The sequence below is a fragment of the Pristiophorus japonicus genome, chromosome 7 (genome assembly GCF_044704955.1).
Source record: "Pristiophorus japonicus isolate sPriJap1 chromosome 7, sPriJap1.hap1, whole genome shotgun sequence".
Classification (NCBI taxonomy): domain Eukaryota; kingdom Metazoa; phylum Chordata; class Chondrichthyes; family Pristiophoridae; genus Pristiophorus; species Pristiophorus japonicus.
In genome coordinates, this window is record NC_091983.1 from 79682363 (window position 1) to 79705639 (window position 23277).

Sequence of the window (23277 nt, forward strand, 5' to 3'; positions counted from 1 at the left end):
ATGTAACTGGAACCGCCCATCCCAGGGTCTCTCTGACTTTGCAAATTGTAACTCAATCCACTTTGACTTCCAGAAGCCACAGAGAATAGATCTCCCCAGAAGACACCAAGGGCCAGCCAAAGTACCTTACTCCAGCGCAAGTGCATCCCTCCCTCAGTCAAAGTCCCACCTTACACCAGTGCGCGCATGACCTTATCCCCCACCCCACCATAGATGGGACATTGTGTACAGATTGTTAACAGGTTTATGGGTATGAAGTGAATAGTGAGTGCCGTGACTTCTGGATATCATCCTCTCGGCCCACCGCCGGCAGTTCCCTCTTGGCCGCGTGGAATGATTCAATCAGGGCCGCACTTCTGGTTCGGGCGGGAGGTATTGGGGGGGCGGAGCTTGACCGACGCATGCGCAGAAAAGACAGTACAAATAGTTACTCCCTTTATTAAACTGTACACAGTTGTGATTAACTAATTGAACATACTACAGGCGAGTTGCACATGTAGTATTGTTCAATGGCATCCCTTTGCTTTTAGACTGAACAAAAGGTAGTTCGCGTAGGACTTAGGAAAAATACGTTTTTGGGGAGTGCAACTCTTTTTTATTTGTATTTTGGGGCATATTAATACAAATATCACATTCTTTGAAGGCATCAGCAGCTAAATACTTTCCTCAAGATTTAAACTGGGACCACCTCTATACTATGAATGCAAAACATGACAAAAAAGTTGCAAATCAGTTTGACATTTAAGTCGTATTTAAAATAAACCGATTTAGGAACATTGTTAAAATAGTGCACGTGGGAATCTTACAGAAAAATATAAATACAAAAGGATAACTCAGGAATTTCAACTTCTTGCTGACCTGGATTTCTCAGAAATAATGCAGCAATTTTAAAATAGTGATTTGAGTCATCCTTTTATGGTGATTAGTAAAAATAACATTCTGTTTTAAGTCAATAATAAATCCCTTGGAGAGTGGCTGTTGAAAGTTATTTATGGGTTAGAATGGAACAATGCCCATTGTACAAACATTGTCTTTTGTAGCATTAAATATTTATGGCAACAGCAGGGACTTAATGATCCTTTCACAGTTGTTATCAAAATGTACTTTGCATTGTAAATGGTCAGAGCAATCATTTGTGCTTTGCTAATGCAACAATTTAATACAGATTAAATTATGTATGCTGTCAAACTGTGAGTGAAAACCTCAATTTACACACCAACTTTAGTGCACCAAAAACCATTTCTCACTGATAGAGTTGGTGTAGTCCATTGTTACAAGCTTACTGGTTTCCCAAACTGACTACAGGTGTCAGGACAACCTGTGGCCCTCAAAGCTAAGCGCAAGAATTTGAATAGATTGGTGCTGGCGAAGGGCGCTAAAGGCTTATTGCCCGGGCACAGCGATATTCGTGCCACTCGCCAACATGTATAGTATTTTGGCGGCAGTGCAAAAACTTGGCGCCAGGGAATGCTGCACCAATGAGACCGTGACATCAATGAGTGTGCAACACCCCGCTAGCACCCCAATCACAATATTGATTGTTTTCACTGCATTAACTGCTTGGCACTAATCACTGCAGCAAAACCAAGCGCTCACAGATGGTATTGGCGTTACCACGGCGATATACAAGGCTGAAGGGATGCCAGGCCGGCCAAAGGGATGCCAGGTTCAAACTTGAGAGGCCTGTGAGCGGCCATAGCTTCTTCCTGACATCTTGACCTGGGTGTCTGGCTGGTGGGCTTCACAGGCACCTGGTGTCGGTGGTGGGGGGAAATTGGGGGAGAGAGGGCCTTGGATGGCCACGGGTGAAGATGGTCAGCGGAGCTCCTTAGGGAGCTGCCGTCCCAGGCGCCATATGATGCCATGCATCCCCCGGTCATCAAAATCCACGGCTTGGCCTTGGACAACGTGGACCATTTTCCATACCTCGGGAGTCTACTATCAGCAAGGGCAGACATCGATGACCAGGTCCAACACCGCCTCCAGTGTGCCAGCGCAGCCTTTGGTCGCCTGAGGAAGAGAGTGTTTGAAAATCCAGGACCTCAAATCTGGCACCAAGTTCATGGTCTACAGGGCAATAGTGATACCCGCCCTACTATATGGCTCAGAGACGTGGACTATATACAGCAGACACCTCAAAATACTGGAGAAGTATCACCAGCGCTGCCTCCGCAAGATCCTGCAAATCCACTGGGAGGATAGAAGCACCAACGTCAGTGTTCTTACACAGGCCAACATCCCCAGCATTGAAGCACTGACCACACTTGACCAACTCTGTTGGACAGGTTACATCATCTGCATGCCCGACAGGAGACTCCCGAAGAAAATGCTCTACTTGAAACTCTACATGGCAAGCGAGCCCCAAGTGGGCAGAGGAAACATTTCAAGGACACCCTCAAAGTCTCCTTGATAAAATGTAACATCCCCACTGGCATCTGGGAAGCCCTGGCCCAAGACTGCCCAAAGTGGGGAAGAGTATCTGGGAGGGCGCTGAGTACCTCGAGTCTCGTCACCAAGAGCATGCAGAAACCAAGCTCAGACGGCGGAAGGAGTGTGCGGCAAACCAGGCTCCCACCCCTTCCTTCAACCATAGTCTGTCCCACCTGTGACAGACTATACAGCCACCTGAGAACTCACTTTTAGAGTGGAAGCAAGTCTTCCTCGATTTTGAGGGACTGCCTGTGATGATGATGATGTAAGGCAGTGTGCAACCGGGACATTGGGAGGTCAGATTAATTGCTACCCTCCCAGAGATCATTTTGAATGCTTTCAGATTGTGAACATAGTTGCTTTGTTTCTGACTTTAGTTTGTTCATTAGCAATTGTCTCAACTTTTGGGCCTGCTGCTTTCACTCCGTCATGGGGGCTGTTCTGGCAATGCACCTTGGCATCCGGCATCTACTTTTATGGCATCGGCTCCAGAGACATATCGGCCCTGAAATTCCGTACAGAGCATGTACTGACCGGGAAGGCATTGGAAAAGCCGTTTTTTGGAATGCACATACGCTGAAAACCAGCTTTTCCAATCTGTTAAGTTTCTGGCTTGACAGATGGCCGCATCTCGGGAGCGAGGACATACCCACGGCAGAGATTGGGCTTGTCCTACGAATGTCCTTAAAATGCTTGTGCCTGGTAGAAGCAGGTGCATAGCCTACGTTTACCAGAGTAAAAGTTTAAAAACATATCAAAAACACATTAAAATAACATTTAAAAATACATATTTAAGTTTAAAAACCCTGCACACTCAGGTAATTTTATTTTAAACCGTAATTAAAACTTTTTTTTTTTAAATCGGCAAATTGTTTTTTCAAAAACATTTCTATCAACTTTAATTTTTATAATATATTTGTGAGTTTTTAAAAAATGTTTTATGTAGTGTTTGGGGGTGTTTCTCATTCATAGTAATAGGAGTTTCGGACTTATGAAACTCCTGTTACTATGAATGAGAAAATACTTTACCGTGATTGGGTGTCCAGGCCCACGTGACTCCTACGGACGTCCCAACGTGAACGCGCTCATTGTGCAAGAAGAGGAGGCCTCGAGTCCGGAATCTCTGGCGAGCGTTCGACCAAAAGGTAAGTGCGCATCCTTTCTCCTATTTTTAGTCGAATGCCCGCGGGAAGAAGAAACCGGGATTTCAGGGCCATCATGCCAAATGGGCCCAGAGGCAGGGGGAGGGCCCGCAGACTTCGCAACAGGAGGCCTTGCCCTCCCAGGGAGCAGTTCTCGTAAATTCACCTGTCAGAAGAGCAGTGCCTTAGAAGGCTACACTTCAGCAAGGAGGTGGTTACAGAGCAGTGCCACCTGCTACACCATGACCTCGAGCCTCATATCAGGAGGACCACTTCACTATTACTGGCAGTTAAGGTCACAGTTGCTCTCAATTTCGACGCTGGTGGCACCTTCCAGGCTACAGCAGGGAATATAGCAAAAATGTCACAGTTCGCAGTGCATTGCTATATCCAGGATGTAACAGATGCTCTGTGCAGCAGGGGAAGTGACTACATCTCATGGAGCATGTCCAGGGAGAAGCAGCAGGAATGCACATGTGGATTTGCTTCCCCATGGTTCAGGGCGCCATTGACTACACCCATGTGGCATTGTGGGCACCTTATTTCAATGCAGAGGTGTTCCGTAACCGCCAAGGCTACCACGCTGTGAATGTTCAGTTGGTGTGCGACCACAGGCAGCTCATGCTCCCCGTCAATGCGCACTATCCTGGCAAAACCCACGATTCATTCATCCTGCAACAAACCACTGTCCCACAACTCTTCCAACAACCACATGGCTGCTTGGGGACAAGGGTTATGCACTCGCCACCTGGTTGATGATACCCCTCCGCAACGCCAACACTCGTGCTGAGCACGCATATAATGAGAGCCATGCCGCCACCAGGAACCTCATCGAACAGACTATCAGGGTGCTCAAACAATGGTTCCGATGCCTTGACCGCTCTAGTGGAGCCCTGCAGTACTCCCCTCATCGAGTCTTCTTTTTCGTTGTTATGTGCTGCATGCTGCACAACCTGGCCATTGAGAGGGCCCAACCATTGCGACCAAAGAATGCAGGTCTACCTCAGGAGGAGGAGGAGCAGCAGCAACGGAAGAAGAAGCATGCCGATGTTGTTTCTGCAAGGTCGGTGCATCAATGCCTCATTATGCAGCGTTTTCACGAAAGCAAATATCACATGGTGATTGGGTTGCGCCAACAAAGGGCTTCTATCACCCTGCAGATGGCAAATGAAAAACACGACCAAATATGAACTTTAAAATGGCACATTTGCTATGGGGAAACGGTGAGGAGAGTGGGACTAGCTGAAGTGCTCTTGTAGAGAGCCGGCATGGGCTCGACAGGCCAAATGGCCTCCTTCAGTACTGTAACCATTCTATGATTCTAACTATACAATAAACTACTTTGGCTAGAGATTTCATATGAAAATATCCAAGCTAGCATTATAAACCTTCAGGTCAGCACAAAAAGGAAAACCATTTTGCTTTATGAAGAAAAAGGAAGGCTCTATGAGATTAGAGTCATTATTTTGATCGGCAACTTCAATCAACTAAGTATAATACGAAAAAATCCTAGTTGCATAGAATGCGTGTCAAAGTTATTAAATGTAATGTAAATCTCTGTGTTGTGATCCATTGTGCCAGGAGAATCACGAGGCTATGCTCCTATTGACCTGACATTTGTAAATGACCCAAACATGACAGCCTTGGCAGAAAATTACCACAGAATGATTAAGTTCAACATGATCTGGGATTCAAAAATGCCAAGAACAGGAGCCATAATTTTAAAAGGGCAAACTTCAAAGATGTGAGTGAACATTTAAGTACATTGGGCTCAATTTTTCCCGAGCCTGCTTTCTGGCATATTGCCTGAGTTGCGCCGCTTAATTAGGTAAATAGATGCTTCAGAAAAAAATCTCTGAAGTTTCCCCGCTATTTAGCTTCTAATTTGCAGCCGTGCAGCGTGGCCAGTCGCCTCGGATGGTGGAGCCTGCGGCCTGCGCTGGAAAAAGGAGCCGGGCCTTCTGCGCATGCGAGGGGGGGATAAAAATGACGTTCTTGACGTCGCTGAAATGGCCGTGCATGCGCAGTAGAGCTCAGAGAAAGGTGAATGGCAGGCAGTGTTCGCATGTAGATGGCAGCCATGAGAGGTGGCAACAGGGAATGGACAGTCAACATCAGGCCACAGGACTCGTATTAGGTCCTTCAAGACTGCTCAGCGGCAAGTAAGTAACATCACCACCTAGTTTGGAGCCCGGGCTTAAAGGACTCAAGTATGCCTTCCTGCTGCTCTGCGGCCCCCGATTTCGTGCCGATCCAGGTCCGCTCCGCTTCCCGTCCATAGTCCAGGCCGAATGGCCTCCGATGTACTTACCTGCGCTGATTTATTTAACTCTCTGCAAGGGTTTTCTCGAGAGGCCACATACGCTGGCCTAAATAGAAATGGAGTAACTATTAGCTGGCCAAAGTTGCCTAAATGGCCAGACTTGGCATGGGTGGCTGGTAACGCCCCCTTTTGAGGAAAAAAAAAACTTACCTAAAAAAAAAAACATAACTGACTGAATTACGCTGGTGCAAATTGATTGGGGAAACTGAGGATTTTTAAGTTAGGCCAGAAAAAGCAGCCCACTCCACAAAAAAAAAACGGTGCTAATACTGGGGAAAATTGAGCCCACATTGACTGGGGAAGATTGCTCCACACTTAAGTAGAGGACAGGTAGAACACCATAAAAGGCATAATGTTGAGCATGTAGAATAAATACATACTTAGACTCATCAAGCTGAGACTCTAAATAGATTAAGAAACAAAATAAAAATGGAAAAATAACTTACTGCAGGGAGAAAAGGTTCACTCGGATAAACGCAAGTACATGCAGAGACCAGTTAAAAGGATAATCAGGAAGGGCAAAGAGACCATAGTTGCAGATGCAAAGCATAAAAGTAATAGATACTTTCAGTACCTCAACAGTAAAAGGGCAGTCACAGGGAAGGTGCAAATAGCTCCAAACTGAAGACCAACTCAATAATAAATATTGCAAAATTCTTCAAATGTTCATGAGAATTCATGAGTAACCTGCGCTTGCCAAACAGAGATAACCTAAGCAAACTAATGACTAATACAAATGAAATGGAAGTCACAGATAGATTAAAAGGGCTCAAAACTAAAATCCCGTGGATAGATAGTATTTATCTGAAAAAGCTTAAAGATCAGGGAGGAGATTTTCAAGGCATTGACTCATTGTCACTGGATACTAGAGGGATGCCAATAGGTTAGAAAATAGGCAAATGGTGTTGAAAAAGCAGAAAATGATTATGAGAGATCTAGGAGTAGTCTTAATGTGTCCAACCAATGCAGAGCAGCAATCAACCAAGCCAATAGAATATTAAACTATACAGCTTAAACCAGAATATAAGATAATTGATGATATACAAATGTATTTTAAATGAACTTGCAAGAACAGGACAAGGGGACGTGAGTTCAAGCCAGTAAAAGGAAAAGTTAGGACTGATTAGGAAGTTCTTCAGAGAGTGATCAATATATGAAATGCATTTCTAGATAGAGTAGAGGAGGCTAAAACCCTGAAATGCTTTAAGTACCAATTGGATCCTACATTGGCGGGGGTGGGGCGGTCTTCAGGGTGTTTCAGGAACAAATAGTATTCTTCCACGTAATAATCTGATTGGGGCAGTCTTCACAGTCAGGAAGACAATACGAGGAGAGGGAACCATAAACCGTCGATGAGCACTGGGCTGAGGAGGGGTAAGTCAGTAGGGAGTTTTACGTATATGAGATGGATCCTTTGTAGATAAAGAGCTTGGTGAGGGCTGGGATAGAAGATGCAGGGTGATGTCAGGAAAAAAGAATGGAGCACTCTGAGGAGTGGCAGTTGGGTCCACCCACTGAGAGTTGGAGTCTTTATCTGTCTCTCCTTCTGTCATACTCGAAGTGCTGGCTGTCCCTTGTGGGTTACCAGGAATCTGTGTGGAGACAGAGCCTTGGGCAGCACTAAAGCTTTACCATTAAGGTATGTTCAAGCCAATCACATCGCCTCTGAAGACCAACAGTAAGAGCCTTCTATAAGTTAGAGCTCAAGATCTCCATAGTCGTGACACTGTAATTGAGAAAAGCAACATCAGCGCCCTCCATAGGATGCCCTGCAGTTGCCACTCACTCCAGGGTGCTCTCCATTTTCCCAACCCCGGATGCTTACATGAATGTTGGAGCAGTGCTACTGCATAGCACTGCAAGGTACAGCGCGAGCCGGTCCGGGAGGGCAATATCTGTGAAGAGGATGACTGGATTTGACGTCACCATAACCCAGGTCAGTGATTGGAGCATGGGCAGGTACAGCAGGAGTGGCGAGGTCGGGGCAAAGGAGTGGCGAGAGATTGCAGAACGATGTGATCGGGGCCCAAGAGAGGTGTGAGTTTTGGGCCCAGGGGCAGCACGGGCCAGCCCACACTGCGAGATGTGTGCGCACTAGGTCCATGCAGCAGAGCTGGTCTCCAGTCGTCTTGGTTAATTCTTGCAAATGGGCCAAGACTTAGCTCTGTCAAGCCGGTGTGGTGGCTGGTGTGCAACGGCCACCACACATTAAAAAAAATCCACACACAGGCATCTTCCACCCTTCAAAATGCAGTTCGTAACCTGGAATATTAGGTCCTTCATTGAAACACCTGTTAACTCATCCCTTTTTGGTGTGGAAGCAAGTCATCCTCGATACAAGGGACCATCTAAGAAGATGACGACTGCATATTCTGTGCAGGAAGCTTTTTCAGGTTCTCGAAAGGCTGCAAGAAGAGCTTCTGCTGATTGGAGTGCAGCTCTGTATGCAGCCCCTGTAAGGTATGAATTGCTAAGTCCTGCAACAGCTGCCCATCTTGCTGTCCCTCATCCTCCCTGTTGCAGCTCCTCTGAAGCCACCTCCACTTGCTCTTCCTCCAACTGGCATTGGGTGCCTCACCCAATTCTCCCCTTTGACTCCCTCTTTCTGAAGTGAATGTTTCTAGGCTGATGCTTGAGCTCTGGAATGTTTGACATACTTATGTGATGGGCCTTCTCTCTCTCACACCCCAGCATTCTTGTGGGGGGGTGGGGGGGGGGGGGTGGTGCCGGGGAAGGGAGAGAGAGAGAGAAGACCTACAACAAGAAAAAAGTTGGCATTGATTTTGCAACCAATGGCTGTGACCACAGTAGTTAGTATTGGGTGGGGTTTTATTTTACAGCAGTAGCAGCAGCAAGGAAGATGTGATGGCCTTTAGTCATTGAACAAATATAAATTGCTAGCAAGAGGAGGAAATTGCAGAAATTTTAATCGCAGACATACCAAACTGCTTCTCACCCACCTGTTAATAAGTAAGAACATAAGAAATAGGAACAGGAGTAGGCCATACAGCCTCTCGAGCCTGCTCCGCAATTCAATAAGATCATTCTGGACCATGAATCAAACCTCATTACATGAGCAATGGTGCTCTGCTGCTGCCCTGCCCCCTCCCAGATATCCTAGGACAGCATATTGGATCTTGCCTCTTTTTTTCTTGGTCTTTGTGCCCAGGGAATGGGTATTCCTGGTGGTAAAGGTCAGGCCATGTCTGCCAATTGTCTAGGCTTAAATATAGCTGCCTGGATGATCCTGGAAGCGGTTGCTGCTCTTATAACCATACTCCAGCATTATTCCGGATGAGGGGAGAGAAAATCGAGGGGAACAAAAATTTGCTCTAGTATTTCATCCCTTCAGCATTACAGCTGCAGGATTTACAGTAATGATTGCCGGTCTTATACTTTAGAAGCAATTGTTAAAACGTCTAGAGTCAGAATGTCTGTTTAATCAACGAGCTGTGTAACAGTATAACTAAAGGAAAGTGGCACAATGTGAAAATATTACATAAACGAAAGACTTGCATTTTTATAGCGCCTTTCACGATCACCAAAAATCTCAAAGTGCTTTGCAGAGAATGAAGTACTTTTGGAGTGCAGTCACTGTTGCAATGTAGGAAACGCGGAAGCCAATTTGCGCACAGCAGCTCCCACAAATAATAATGTGATAATGACGGATAATCTGTTTTTGTTATATTGAATAAGGGATAACTATTGGCCAGGACACCGGGGATAACTCCCCTGCTCTTCTTCGAAATATTGCCATGGGATCTTTTACGTCCAGCTGAGAAAGAGCAGATGGGGCCTCAGTTTAACATCTCATCCGAAAAACGGCACCTCTGACAGTGCAACACTTCCTCAGTACTGCACTGGAGTGTCAGCCTAGATTTATGCACTCAAGTCCCTGGAGTGGGATTTGAACCCCCAACCTTCTGACCCAAAGACGAGTGTGCTACCCACTGAGCCACAGCTGACACACTAAGCTAACAATCTTATTGCATTTTTTCTGTTATCCATAGTTGCCTTTTCTGCTTTTATTCGTGCTGCAGTGTACTAAAATAGGCATCAGTATTATCCTGTATTTTTCTTGAACTTCTCACCCATAACTCTTCCCCCGTTAAGGTATACATTGTCGGTGGGAGGGCAAGTAAGCTGCTTCCTGGCTGAAGAAGCCAGCTGCACTTTTAAACCCATACATATTGTGCAGACTGTTTCCTCTTTCACGTGGAAACCAATCGCCGGAAGACAAGGGAAGGTCCTATTGCTTTATAATGCTGAATGCCAGAATAAGACGCCTTTATGAATATAGTCCCACCTCCATCTTGTAAAACAAAGGTAGTTGACAACATTTTTAAATAAAATGATTCACTGCTTGAGCACTGAAAGGCTGAGAGAGAACAAAAGTAACTTGCTTTCATATTTATAGGGAAATTGTGCAATACATTTATTGTGGCTATCTATATATAGATTGGAGAGAAATTCATCCTCCAGAGAAGAATGGTTGACTATCATCGAAATATTGTTTAAAAGAGAATGCAAAGATTACAGAAGCAAAATATTACAGATGCTGGAAATCTAAAATAAAATGCTGGAAATACTCAGTGGGCCAGCAGCATCTGTGGAAAGAGAAGCAGAGTTTAAAATTTCAGGTCAATGACCTTTCATCAGAATGTCCGATGACCTGAAGCATTAACTTTGTTCAAATCTCTTCTTAGCCTTACCCCTCCCTATCTCTCAAAACTTCTCTAGCCCGATGAACCCCCCTCCTGAATTCTCTCTCAGCCTGAAATTTGGCACCTTAGCCAACCAGGCCAACATCCCCAGCATTGAAGCACTGACCACACTTGATCAGCTCCGCTGGGCAGACCACATAGTTCGTATGCCAGACACGAGCCTCCAAAAGCAAGCGCTCTACTTGGAACTCCTTCATGGCAAACGAGCCAAAGGTGGGCAGCGGAAACGTTACAAGGACACCCTCAAAGCCTCCCTGATAAAGTGCGACACCCCCACTGACACTTGGAAGACCTTGGCCAAAGACCACCCTAAGTGGAGGAAGTGCATCCGGGAGGGCGCTGAGCACCTTGAGTCTCGTCGCCGAGAGCGCGCAGAAATCAAGCGCAGGCAGTGGAAAGAGCGCGCGGCAAACCAATCCCACCCACCCCTTCCCTCAATGACTATCTGCCCCACCTGTGACAGAAATGGTGGTTCTCATATTGGACTGTTAAGCCACCAAAGAACTCATGTTAAGAGTGGAAGCAAGTCTTCCTCGATTCCGAGGGATTGCCTATGATGAGGCTGGGACTTGTAGAAAAAATAGTGTCCGCCTCACATCCGCCCACTTCTGATGCGGTCTGCGCCGGACGCCATATTGGTGAGGGCAAAAATATCGGCGTTGTTTACCTTCATCTGCAGCAGGTGTTGGGCAATTTCTTGTTCTCTGGCTCAGCTGAACTCGAGAGACTAAAAATAAATTGCTTCAACCTTTTAAATCCTCTCGGCTCCTTTCCCCAACTCCTCCCAAAAAAGTAGAATCATCTGCTTCTTCCATAAGCACTGCATAGTTTAAATGCACAGTGGTTTCATAAAAATATACAGTCAGTGAATGTAAACACCAGAAAATACAATTTTTTTTTAAAACACAGGAAAAGTGGAAAATGTTCCCAGAAATATTACAGGGACAAAAGTTTTAAAGTTGTTGATAACATTACCCAATGATGAATATTAATCATTGTGAGCAACTGCTACAGCCTGTGGATTTTTATGCCTGTAGTGTTTTATGAACTATAATCATAGTGTTTTCACATGGATTTAAAAATCCCACTTTTCTAATACTTGGATAAAATTGAACCTTTTTAAAATAGCTGGTCATCCAGTTCACCACTTTCAGCTGGGACTCCGTTGCAGATATTGGAATTTAAAAAAAAACATCAAAATTAAACTTTGTAAAGACATTAAAATGTTTAATTTGTTTGGAGGATTTGGCCTTAATGACCTGATTCCCTAACATTCTGCATATTGTTTTTCAGTTATCGATTGAAGAATATTGAGTCTTCTAACCTGAAGACTAAACCCAAGTTCACACTTTTTGATGAGGAAGTAGATGCTGATGGCCTTTTTGAACCAGTGAAAGGCTCAACCACACCAGCCACAAAGAAATCCTCTTTCAAAGATGGTGAGTATTGACTCTCAAGTTAACAGCAAGTTGCATTTACTTCAGTAAGATTAACTTTTTTTTTCTCCTTGCAATGTGGGCAAGATTGGCTAGGCAGTATTTACTGTCCATCCCTCATTGTCTACAGGGCAGTAAGAATCAACCATGTAATGTGGGACTAGAATTGCATATAGGTCAGATTGAGTACCAGTACCATGTTTCCTTCCCTGAAGGATGTTAGTGAGCCAGTTGGGTATTTATGACGATCTGCCAGTTTTCATGGCCACAAATTCCCAGATCTATTCAATTTAATTTCACAACTTGCCATGGTAGGATTTGAACCCACAACCTTTGTTGTTAGTATTCTTTTGGTCAGTTTAATATGCAAAAATGTCATCAGACACACTTTAATTGACAGAAATAAAATCGATATGGTCCTAGTTGTGCCAGTGTCAATTGCTTCTATCTTCCTCAGCACTCTAAACAAATGAGATGATTAAATATCTGTTGTCTTGTTTTTTGCTGAGAATAAAGTTCTTGAAATTTATATTGCATTCATGCGAAGGTATTGGCCCTGAATTTACAGTCAGTATGACACTGTACTCTTGAGTACACCGTCATGCCACCTTTGAAACTGACCGCAAGTAAACCCCGAACTTGCGATCTATCAAGTTCTGACAGCACATCGGCTTCACTGTGTCTTTCACCACCTCCTACAAATGAACGTACTGGCACAAAGTTGGGTTAATTGCCCACTACTGCTAGGTAATTACGCTGAAAATTTTTGAGTCTAGTGCAAACAGGCAAACTGTTGCACAGCATAAGGGGAGCGGTATTCTGGTTTCAATAGCTGTCAGTTTTCCATTTGGTTAACCCTAACAGTTTATTGTCAATGGTTGAATTAATTAAAGTGAACAAACTATCGTGTTTTCATGTATATATTGGATGAACAAGGCAGTGACTTTTTTTTTTAACTCATAAAAGAAAATGAGAACTGGGACAAGGGGACATGAGAATATGGGGACAAAAGTATGAGACAACTAGCGTCATTTCACATCTCACTGAATTCAGATTGTTAACTGGTGCCGTACAGTAAATATGTATGTTCAATTATTTGCTGTCATTGGTTAGGTATATGTTTTTATTTTAAACCATGGACCTACCTATTCTACACCTAAATGTCACACAGGGGTATGGCGAGAAAGCAGGAATGGGGTACTGAAGTTGAATGTTCAGCCATGAACTCATTGAATGGCGGTGCAGGCTAGAAGGGCCGAATGGCCTACTCCTGCACCTATTTTCTATGTTTCTATGTTTCTAACATCTTTGTGTCAAAAATAGTTTGTTGATTTTGAATATTTACAGCACTCCTGATATAAATCCCATTACAAGTGGCCATAGGTAAACTTTCATTTCCATATCCTACATCAAACAATGGCATTTTCTTATAATTTATTGGAAAAATGTATAATTGCAAAACAGTTACTTTTAGAAGCAAGTCGATTTTAGTAACATACACTAAAAAAAAACTCTACTATATTTTGCATCACAGGAAACCCTTTTCAGATCTATTCAATGTGCCTTAAACACTGGCTACAGTCACCTAGGGTTTCTATGTCAACCAATTAAAAAATAAAATTACCACTTCAACCTAACACATTACATTGTATGATGGTGATATTTCCAACATAAACAATTTGTTCAATGAACACCACACTGCTGTTCATCCTTAATCAATCATTAAGGATGAAATAGCAGTGCATTTGGAAAGCAGTGATAGGATTGGTCCAAGTCAGCATGGATTTATGAAGGGGAAATCATGCTTGACACATTTTCTGGAATTTTTTGAGGATGTAACTAGTAGAGTGGACAGGGGAGAACCAGTGGATGTGGTGTATTTGCACTTTCAAAAGGATTTTTGGCAAGGTCCCACACAGGAGATTGGTGTGCAAAATTAAAGCACATGGTATTGGGGGTAATCTACTGACGTGGATAGAGAACTGGTTGGCAGACAGGAAGCAGAGAGTCGGGATTAACGGGTCCTTTTCAGAATGGCAAGCAGTGACTAGTGGAGTGCCGCAGGGCTCAGTGCTGGGACCCCAGCTCTTTACAATATATATTAATGATTTAAATGATGGAATTGAGTGTAATATCTCCAAGTTTGCAGATGACACTAAACTGGGTGGCGGTGTGAGCTGTGAGGAGGACGCTAAGAGGCTGCAGGGTGACTTGGACAGGTTAGGCGAGTGGGCAAATACATGGCAGATGCAGTATAATGTGGATAAATGTGAGGTTATCCACTTTGGGGGCAAAAACACGAAGGCAGAATATTATCTGAATGACGGCAGATTAGGAAAAGGGGAGGTGCAGCGAGACCTGGGTGTCATGGTTCATCAGTCATTGAAAGTTGGCATGGAGGTACAGCAGGTGGTGAAGAAGGCAAATGGTATGTTGGCCTTCATAGCAAGGAAATTTGAGTATAGGAGCAGGGAAGTCTTGCTGCAGTTGTACAGGGCCTTGGTGAGGCCTCACCTGGAATATTGTGTTCGGTTTTGGTCCCCTAATCTGAGGAAGGACGTTCTTGCTATTGAAGGAGTGCTGCGAAGGTTCACCAGACTGATTCCAGGGATGGCTGGACTGACATATGAGGAGAGACTGGATCAACTGGGCCTTTATACACTGGAGTTTAGAAGGATGAGAGGGGATCTCATAGAACTTGTGATCTAGCAAGAATTTTCTGCTTTTATACCAGCATAAGAGTTTTTTTTAAATGTATCAATCATTTTTGCATTTAAAAACACTGTGTGATAAGGTAAGTTTATTTTTAGCCCCTTTAAAACATGTAAATTTATTTTACAAAAAAAATGTTTTAAATATTTAATTAAATGCCATTTTAATTGATTTGAATATGTATTTTTTATTATTTATTTCAAGTGTAGATGTGATTTTGGAGGTACTCCCATTCCCATTCATACTCCCATATATACGGAATCCCATTTAGCATTCTGTCATTTGTTGGGCTGGCCCACGTGATCCTAAGGGCACTTAAGAGCCGACTGCGCCCCTGGGATATGTGGGCCTCTACCTGCTGGTACTTGGAGAGGCCCAGGACCGTAAATCTATGTATCTCCCAGACCACCAGGTATGTGGCCATTTTATTTACGGATCGGAGGCATGTCCCCGCGGAAGCCTCCGACTGCAAATTCAGGGCCATTATGTTGAGTTCCCGTATGTCAGTTCAGGTGAATGTTAAAAGTCCAATGGTGTTACTCATAGAATGTCATGAATCTCTCCCGGTATCATGGCCAACATCCTTCAACAAATGCCACCAAAAAGCACATTAACCAGTCACTTCACTGCCCTTCACTGATGCAAAATGACTGCCACATTTGCTTACATAATGAAGTAATTCATTGTGGAACACATTGAGATATTTCACTGATGCATTTAATGGGCAGCACACGTCTTTTTTTTCCCCCTTATTTCATTCAGTCACATCATTCTTGTATGCCATGCGATTAAAGGAAAAAGTTAAACTGGGGTTTATTTTACAAGCTGACACAGACTCATATTTCAGCCTCTATAGCCTACAAATTATTGTTGGCAGTATCAGCTGGATGCTTAATGATATTATACAATATTCAAAAGCAAAGCTGTGCAGATGCTGGCAATCTGAAATAAAAAGAGAAATTCTGGAAATACTCAGCAGGTTTGGAGAGAGAAAGAGTTAACGTTTCAGGTCGATTACCTTTCATCAGAGCTGAAAGAAGTTAGAGAGATAAAAAGGAAAACTTACATTTATATAGCACCTTTCATGACCACCGAATATCCCAGTCAAGTACCTTTTAAGATGTTGTCACTGTTGTAATATAGGAAATGTGGCAGCCACTTTGCACACAGCAAGATCCCACAAAGAGCTATGTGATAATGGCCAGATAAATTGTTGTAGGGATGTTGATTAAGGGATAACTATTGGCCAGGACACCGGGATAACTCCTCTGCTCTTCTTCAAAATAAGAACATAAGAACATAAGAAGTAGGAGCAGGTATAGGCCACCTGGCTCCTCGAGCCTGCTCTGCCATTTAATAAGATCATGGCTGATCTGATCATGGACTCAACTCCACTTCCCTGCCCGCTCCCCATAACGCTTTATTCGCTTATCGTTCAAAAATCTGTCCATCTCCACCTTAAATATATTCAATGACCCAGCCTCCACAGCTTTCTGGGGCAGAGAATTCCATAGATTTATAACCCTCTGAGAGAAGAAATTCCTCCTCATAAATGGGCGGCCCCTTATCCTGAGACTATGTCCCCTAGTTTTATCCTCTCTATCCACCTTGTCGAGCCCCCTCATTATCTTATATGTTTCAATAATATCACTTCTCATTCTTCTGAACGCCAATGAGTATAGGCCCAACCTACTCAACCTATCTTCATAAGTCAACCCCCTCATCTCCGGAATCAACCTAGTGAACCTTCTCTGAAAAGCCTCCAATGAAAGTATATCCTTAAATACGGAGACCAAAACTGTACACAGTACTCTAGGTGTGGCCTCACCGATACCATGTACAGTTATAGCAGGACGTCTCTGCTTTTATACTCTATCCCCTTGCAATAAAGGCCAACATTCCATTTACCTTCCTGATTACTTGCTGTACCTGCATACTAACTTTTTGTGTTTCATGCACAAGGATTCCCAGGTCCCTCTGTACTGCAGCACTTTGCAATTTTTCTCCATTTAAATTATATTTTGCTTTTCTATTTTTTCTGCCGAAGTGGATAACCTCACATTATACTCTATCTGCCAAATGTTTGCCCACTCACTTAGCCTGTCGATATCCCTTTGCAGATTTTTTGTGTCCTCCTCACAATTTGCTTTTCCACCCATCTTTATATCATCAACAAGCTTGGCTACATTACACTCAGTCCCTTCATCCAAGTCATTAATATGGATTGTAAATAGTTGATGACCCAGCGGCACTCCACTAGTTACTGTTTGCCAACCGGAAAATGACCCATTTATCCCGACTCTCTGTTTTTTGTTAGTTGTCCAATCCTCTAGCCATGCTAATATATTACCCCCAACCCCGTGAACTTTCATCTTGTGCAGTAATCTTTTATGTGGCACCTTATCCAAGCCTTCTGGAAATCCAAATACACCACATTCACTGGTTCCCCCTTATTGACCCTGCTCGTTACATCCTCAAAGAACTCCAGCAAATTTGTCAAACGTGATTTCTCTTTCATAAAACCATGTTGACTCTGCTTGATTGAATGATGCTTTTCCAAATGTCCCACGACTGCTTCCTTAACAATGGACTCCAGCATTTTCCCAATGACCGATGTTAGGCTAACTGGTCTATAGTTTCCTGCTTTTTGTCTGCCTCCTTTGTTAAATAGGAGTGTTACATTTGCGGTTTTCCAATCCACTGGGACCGCCCCAGAATCCATGGAATTTTAGTAGATTACAACCAATGCATCCTCTATCTCTGCATCCACTTTTAAGACCCTAGGATGTAAGCCATCAGGTCCAAGGGACTTGTCCGCCTTTAGTCCCGTTATTTTACCGAGTACTGTACTACTTCTTCAGTGATAGTTGATTGTATTACGTTCCTCCTTGATTATTCACTATTGGGATATTTTTAGTGTCTTCTACCGGGAAGACCGATACAAAATATTTGTTCAACGTCTCTACCATTTCCCTGTTCCCCATTATTAATTCCCCAGTCTCATCCTCTAGCCATTCGTTTCCTTTTTATGTACCTGTAGAAACTCTTACTATCTGTTTTTATGTTTCGTGCTAGTTTACTTTCATAATCTATCTTCCTTTTTTTTTTAGTCGTTCTTTGCTGGCTTTTCAAAGTTTACCAATCCTCTGGTCTCCTACTAGTCTTGGCCACATTGTATACCCTTGTTTTCAATTTGATATCATCCCTTATTTCCTTAGTTAGCCATGGATGGTTATCCCTTCTCTCACAGTCTTTCTTTTTCATTGGGATATATTTTTGTTGCGAGTTATGAAATATCTCCTTAAATGTCTGCCACAGCTCATTAACCATCCCATACTGAATCTAATAGTGCAATGGAATCTTTTACGTCCATCTGAGAGAAGACGGGGCCTCGGTTTAGTGTCTCATCCAAAAGACAGCACCTCAGATTGTGCAGCACTCCTTTGGTACTGCACTGGAGTGTCAGCCTAGATTTTTGTGCTCAAGTCTTTGGAGTGGGACAACCTTCTGACTCAGAGGCGAGTGTGCTACCCATTGACTCATAGCTAATAACAGGTGTTAATCAAGTTCAGAAGCAGGGGTGGGGGGAGGAAAGAACAAAAGAGAAGGTCTGCAATAAGGTGGAAGGCTGGAAAGATTAAATGAAAAAGGGATGATGGTGCAAGGCAAAGGAGATGGCAATGGGACAAGTAAAGAAATAAAAGATGGGTCTCGAAGAGATGTAAATGGGAATAGCAGAATCATCAACACCTGCCATCCAAAAAAATGGGGCAGAGTTTATGATCTTAAATCGTTGTACTCAATGTGGAGTCCAGAAGGCTGTCAAGTGCCTTATTAAAAAATGAGGTGCTGTTCAAGCTTGCATTGAGCTGCTTTGAAATGTTATTTGGATGTGCACTTGAAGTGCCATAACCTACAGGGCTACAGATCAAGAGCTGGAAAGTTGGATTAGGCTGGATAGCACTTTTTTGGCCAGCACAGGCACGATGGACCAAATGACGACCTTCTGTGCCGCACAGTTCTTATGATTCTATGATTGTAGGAGGCTGAGGACAGAAAGGTCAGAATGGGAGTGAAGTGGAGAATTAAAGTGACACCTGATCAGAGGTGCTCAGCGTCTTCCCGGATGCTGCTTCTCCACTTTGAGCGGTCTTGGACCAAGGATTCCCAGGTGTCGATTGTCATGTATCTCACATTACTGTATATAACTGTATCTTACCATGCTATACATGACTGTAACTGGATATGACCTGTATCAATAAGCATACCTTACCACCAGGGGTGCACTTGCAGGAGACACTCCACACCTGTCCCACTGAGGTATATAAAGGAAGGTCACAGGCAAGTGCAGCACTGGAGAGCTGGAATTAAAGATGCAGGTCCTGAGTGACCTTGACTTCAGCATGTGCCTCGTGTAAGTCAGTACATTAGAGTCAGGACTTAACAGTGGCGACGAGTTACGGGATCACAGAATGGCTACCAACAGCTCAGATGAAAAATACAATGCTGGAGACAATTGGGATGACTTTCTAGAAAGGCTCCAGCAAAGCTTTCTGACCAATGACTGGCTGGGCGACGATAAGGCAGACAAGAGAAGAGCCCATCTCTTGACCAGCTGTGGCTCGAAAACATACGCTTTAATGAAAGACCTGCTGGCACCCGAGAAACCAGCAAGCAAGTCGTTTGAGGAGTTGAGCACACTGGTGAGAGACCATCTGAAGCCAGCGAGCAGCCTACACATGGCCAGACACAGGTTCTACAACTACAGACGCTGTGTGGGCCAAAGCATACCCGACTTCGTCGTGGAACTTCGGAGGCTGGCTAGTTCATGTGAGTTCCCCGATGAACTAAGGAGAGAAGTACTGAGAGACTTTTTTTATTGAAGGAATAGGCCACGCAGGCATATTCCGAAAGCTTATAGAGACTAAGAACTTGACTCTAGAGGCAGCAGCACTGGTCGCACCGACGTTCTTGGCAGGTGAAGAAGAAACTAGGCTGATCTATACATCGGGTATGACAGCCAACGAGGCATCGGAACAAGGGGTTCACATTGTGAAACAAACCGCTACCCCCACACACAGACAAAGGGAGGAGAGCAGGCCTTCAACAGCAGACAGTGGCACCAGAAGCCATCAAAATCAAGGGCCACATGAACGGCCGATCACACCTCATCAACCCACAATGAGCACTCAACAACAGATCAGCCAGACGCAGCTCATCCTTCGGAAACAATGGAAACAGTCTGTGTTGGAGATGTGGGGGAAGGTATTCAACCAGGGTGTGTCGATTTCAGCATGCCGTTTGCAGAAACTGCAACTACACAGGGCATCTGGCTCGCATGTGCAGAAAAACAGCAGCTCGGCTGGTATACGAATCGGAAGGGTCGAAAAGCGGACCAGAAGACGTTTGGAACAGTGCACGGGACACCGAGGTACAGTGGGTTAACACGATCAATGTCCACTGTTCTTACACCAAGACGCCTCCAATTATGATGAGAGTTCTACTCAACGGGATACCCGTCAACATGGAACTGGACACGGGGGCCAGTCAATCCCTCATGAGCGTTCAACAATTTGAACAGCTGTGGCCGCACAAAAGCAACAGACCAAAACTCTCAAAGATTGGCACCAAACTAAGGACCTATACTAAAGAAACCGTCCCAGTCCTTGGCAGCGCCATGCTCTCAGTCACACACAAAGGGATGGTACACCGACTTTCCCTGTGGATTGTCCCCGGGGATCTCCCAGCCCTGTTGGGGAGAAGCTGGCTAGCAGAACTTAATTGGAAATGGGATGATGTTCACGCCATGTCGTCAGAGGAACGGACCTTCTGCTCAACAGTTCTAAGCTGTTTTGAACATCTCTTTCAGCCAGATGTGGGCACCTTCAAAGGGGCTAAAGTTAGAATCTACATCACTCAGAATGCCAGACCGGTCCATCACAAGGCTAGAGCTGTGCCTTATGTGATGAGGGAAAAGATTGAAAAAGAACTGGACCGGCTTCTGCAGGAAGGCATAATTTCTCCCGTGGAATTCAGCGACTGGGTAAGCCCCATCGTCCCCGTCATGAAGCCTGATGGATCCGTGCGAATCTGTGGGGATTACAAGTCTACCATAAACAGAGTCTCCCTACAGGACCAATACCCGCTACCTAGAGCGGAGAACCTATTTGCCACATTGGCTGGAGGAAAACCTTTCTCGAAACTTGACCTCACATCTGCGTATATGACGCAAGAACTGACCGAAGAGTCTAAGCTACTCACCACCATCAACACACATCGAGGCTTTTTTGTGTACAATCGATGCCCATTCGACATCAGGTCGGCTGCTGCTATATTCCAGCGCAACATGGAGAGTCTACTCAAGTCCATCCCGGGGACGGTTGTGTTTCAAGATGACATACTCATTACGGGCAGGGACACCGACTCTCATCTCCGCAATCTTGAGGAAGTACTAAGTCGATTGGATCGGGTAGGCCTGAGAGTTAAGAAATCCAAGTGTCTGTTTCTCGCGCCCGAGGTTGAATTTTTGGGCAGAAGGATTGCCGCTGATGGAATCCGCCCAACCGAATCCAAAACCGCAGCGATTCGCCTGGCACCCAGGCCCCGGAATGTCTCGGAACTGCGCGCCTTTCTCGGCTACTCAATTACTTTGGGAACTTTATGCAGAACTTGAGCATGCTGCTCGATCCTCTCCACGTGCTACTCAGAAAGGGGTGCGATTGGCTTTGGGGGGATGCCCAAGAACACGCCTTCAATAAGGCACGTAACCTTCTATGTTCCAACAGTGTTTTAGCCTTTTTTGAACCAGGTAAAAAGTTAGTCCTTACGTGTGATGCATCAGCGTACGGGGTCGGGTGCGTTTTACAGCACGTCAATGATACGGGTAAATTGCAGCCCATTGTTTATGCCTCCAGGTCACTTTCGCGGGCGGAGCGCGGGTACGGTATGGTTGAGAAGGAGGCGCTCGCGTGCATGTACGGTGTCAAAAAGATGCATCAATACCTTTTTCGGGGCCAAGTTTGCGATAGAAACCGACCACAAACCCCTCATGTCCCTACTATCCGCGTGCAAGGCAATCAACGCCAATGCCTCGGCACGCATTCAGCGGTGGGCACTGATGCTGGCGGCTTACGACTACACAATAAGGCACAGACCAGGCACAGACAACTGTGCCGACGTGCTTAGCAGGCTACCCCTGGCGACCACAGAAGGGTCCGACGAACAGGACTGTGAGATGGTCATGGCAATCAATGCCTTTGAATCCACAGGTTCGCTCCTGACGGCTCGCCAAATCAGAGCCTGGACGACCAGCGACCCCACGTTATCTCTAGTAAAAAGATGCGTTTTAACCGGTGACTGGGCATAGGCTCGCGATGCCTGCCCCGAGGAGGTCAAACCCTTCCATAGGCGCATGCATGAACTCTCACTACAGGCAGACTGCCTGATGGGCAGCCAAGTAGTTATGCTGGACTTCATCATCGACGTCTGCCCTTGTTGACAGTCGGCTCCCAAGGTATGAAAAATGGTTCACGTTGTCCAAGGCCTTGTCATGGATCTTGATAATTGGGGGGAATGGACTGAATAGACTGGGGCCAAAATTCAGGGTTCCGAGAAGGCCCGTTACTGCCGGAATGCGGTGGCAAGGCCAGCCAGCTAAATTCAGCAGGGGGTATTTCTGGCGGTCCCCACTTCCGTCCCACCACTGCCGAGCGGCCATAAGTGCATCATCAGTGCGTGCACTGCCGGGACCCACCACCTCCATCGAAATTGAGGCCGAAAAATCTAATGCCTGGTGAGCGGTGCCCCCGACATCTTTCTCTGTCTGTGCACCTTCTATTCTTTCTGTGAGCCCTGGCTGCGCGTTGGCCATTAAAGGCGAGGGCCCACTGCCGCAGCCGCCGTTTAATTTTTTTTGCCGGCCGACTTCTCTGACTATTGTGCCCCCCCGGGCCGGCAACAGGCAGCCTGGCACCCCCTCTTGGGTGCCAGACTGCTGGCCCGGCTGAAACCCTCCCTGGTGGCCCAGTGGCTGAACCTCAATATTTGCCAATTTTCTCCCCTTTAAAGGAGGGGAGATATGTGGTGACGCAGACGTGACGTGCAATGATGTCCCCACCGTTCCACTGCTGAGTGACAGTGGTGGAGAATCCATCCCACCTCCACTTCCGCCCCTCACCAACATTTCCGCCCCTATTATGACTGACTTCCTGGTCGCTTCACAAAAAAAAGGACAAAGAGCTGAATATTGATCAAGAGTCAATCTCATCATACCCGGTAGTGAAAACACTTTTTTAAAAAAAACAGTAAGTGCGCCATGTTTCTGACAGGCCTGAATTTCGGCCCCACTCTCTTCAACAGATTTAGGAATTGATCCATCATGGTGTATAAAGGAGCGTGGTTGTCAACTGTAATTAAGAGGGCTTGAAAGATACAGAAACCGAAAGGCCAGTCTCTGATCCAGGTTGAGTTGATTCCTCATCCTAGGTATCAATAAATTTGTTCTGTATACT

The 23277-nt window shown here is 45.1% G+C and overlaps 1 protein-coding gene across 2 annotated transcripts in view; it reads left to right on the top strand.

Moving 5' to 3' along the window:
• hs1bp3 (HCLS1 binding protein 3) overlaps nt 1–23277 on the top strand; it is a 206074-nt gene that overhangs the window by 176333 nt on the left and 6464 nt on the right. For both annotated transcript variants that reach the window (XM_070885081.1, XM_070885079.1), the window contains exon 5: nt 11913–12058. In XM_070885081.1, coding sequence (XP_070741182.1) covers nt 11913–12058 — 146 coding nt within the window. The remainder of the gene's footprint in view (nt 1–11912; nt 12059–23277) is intronic.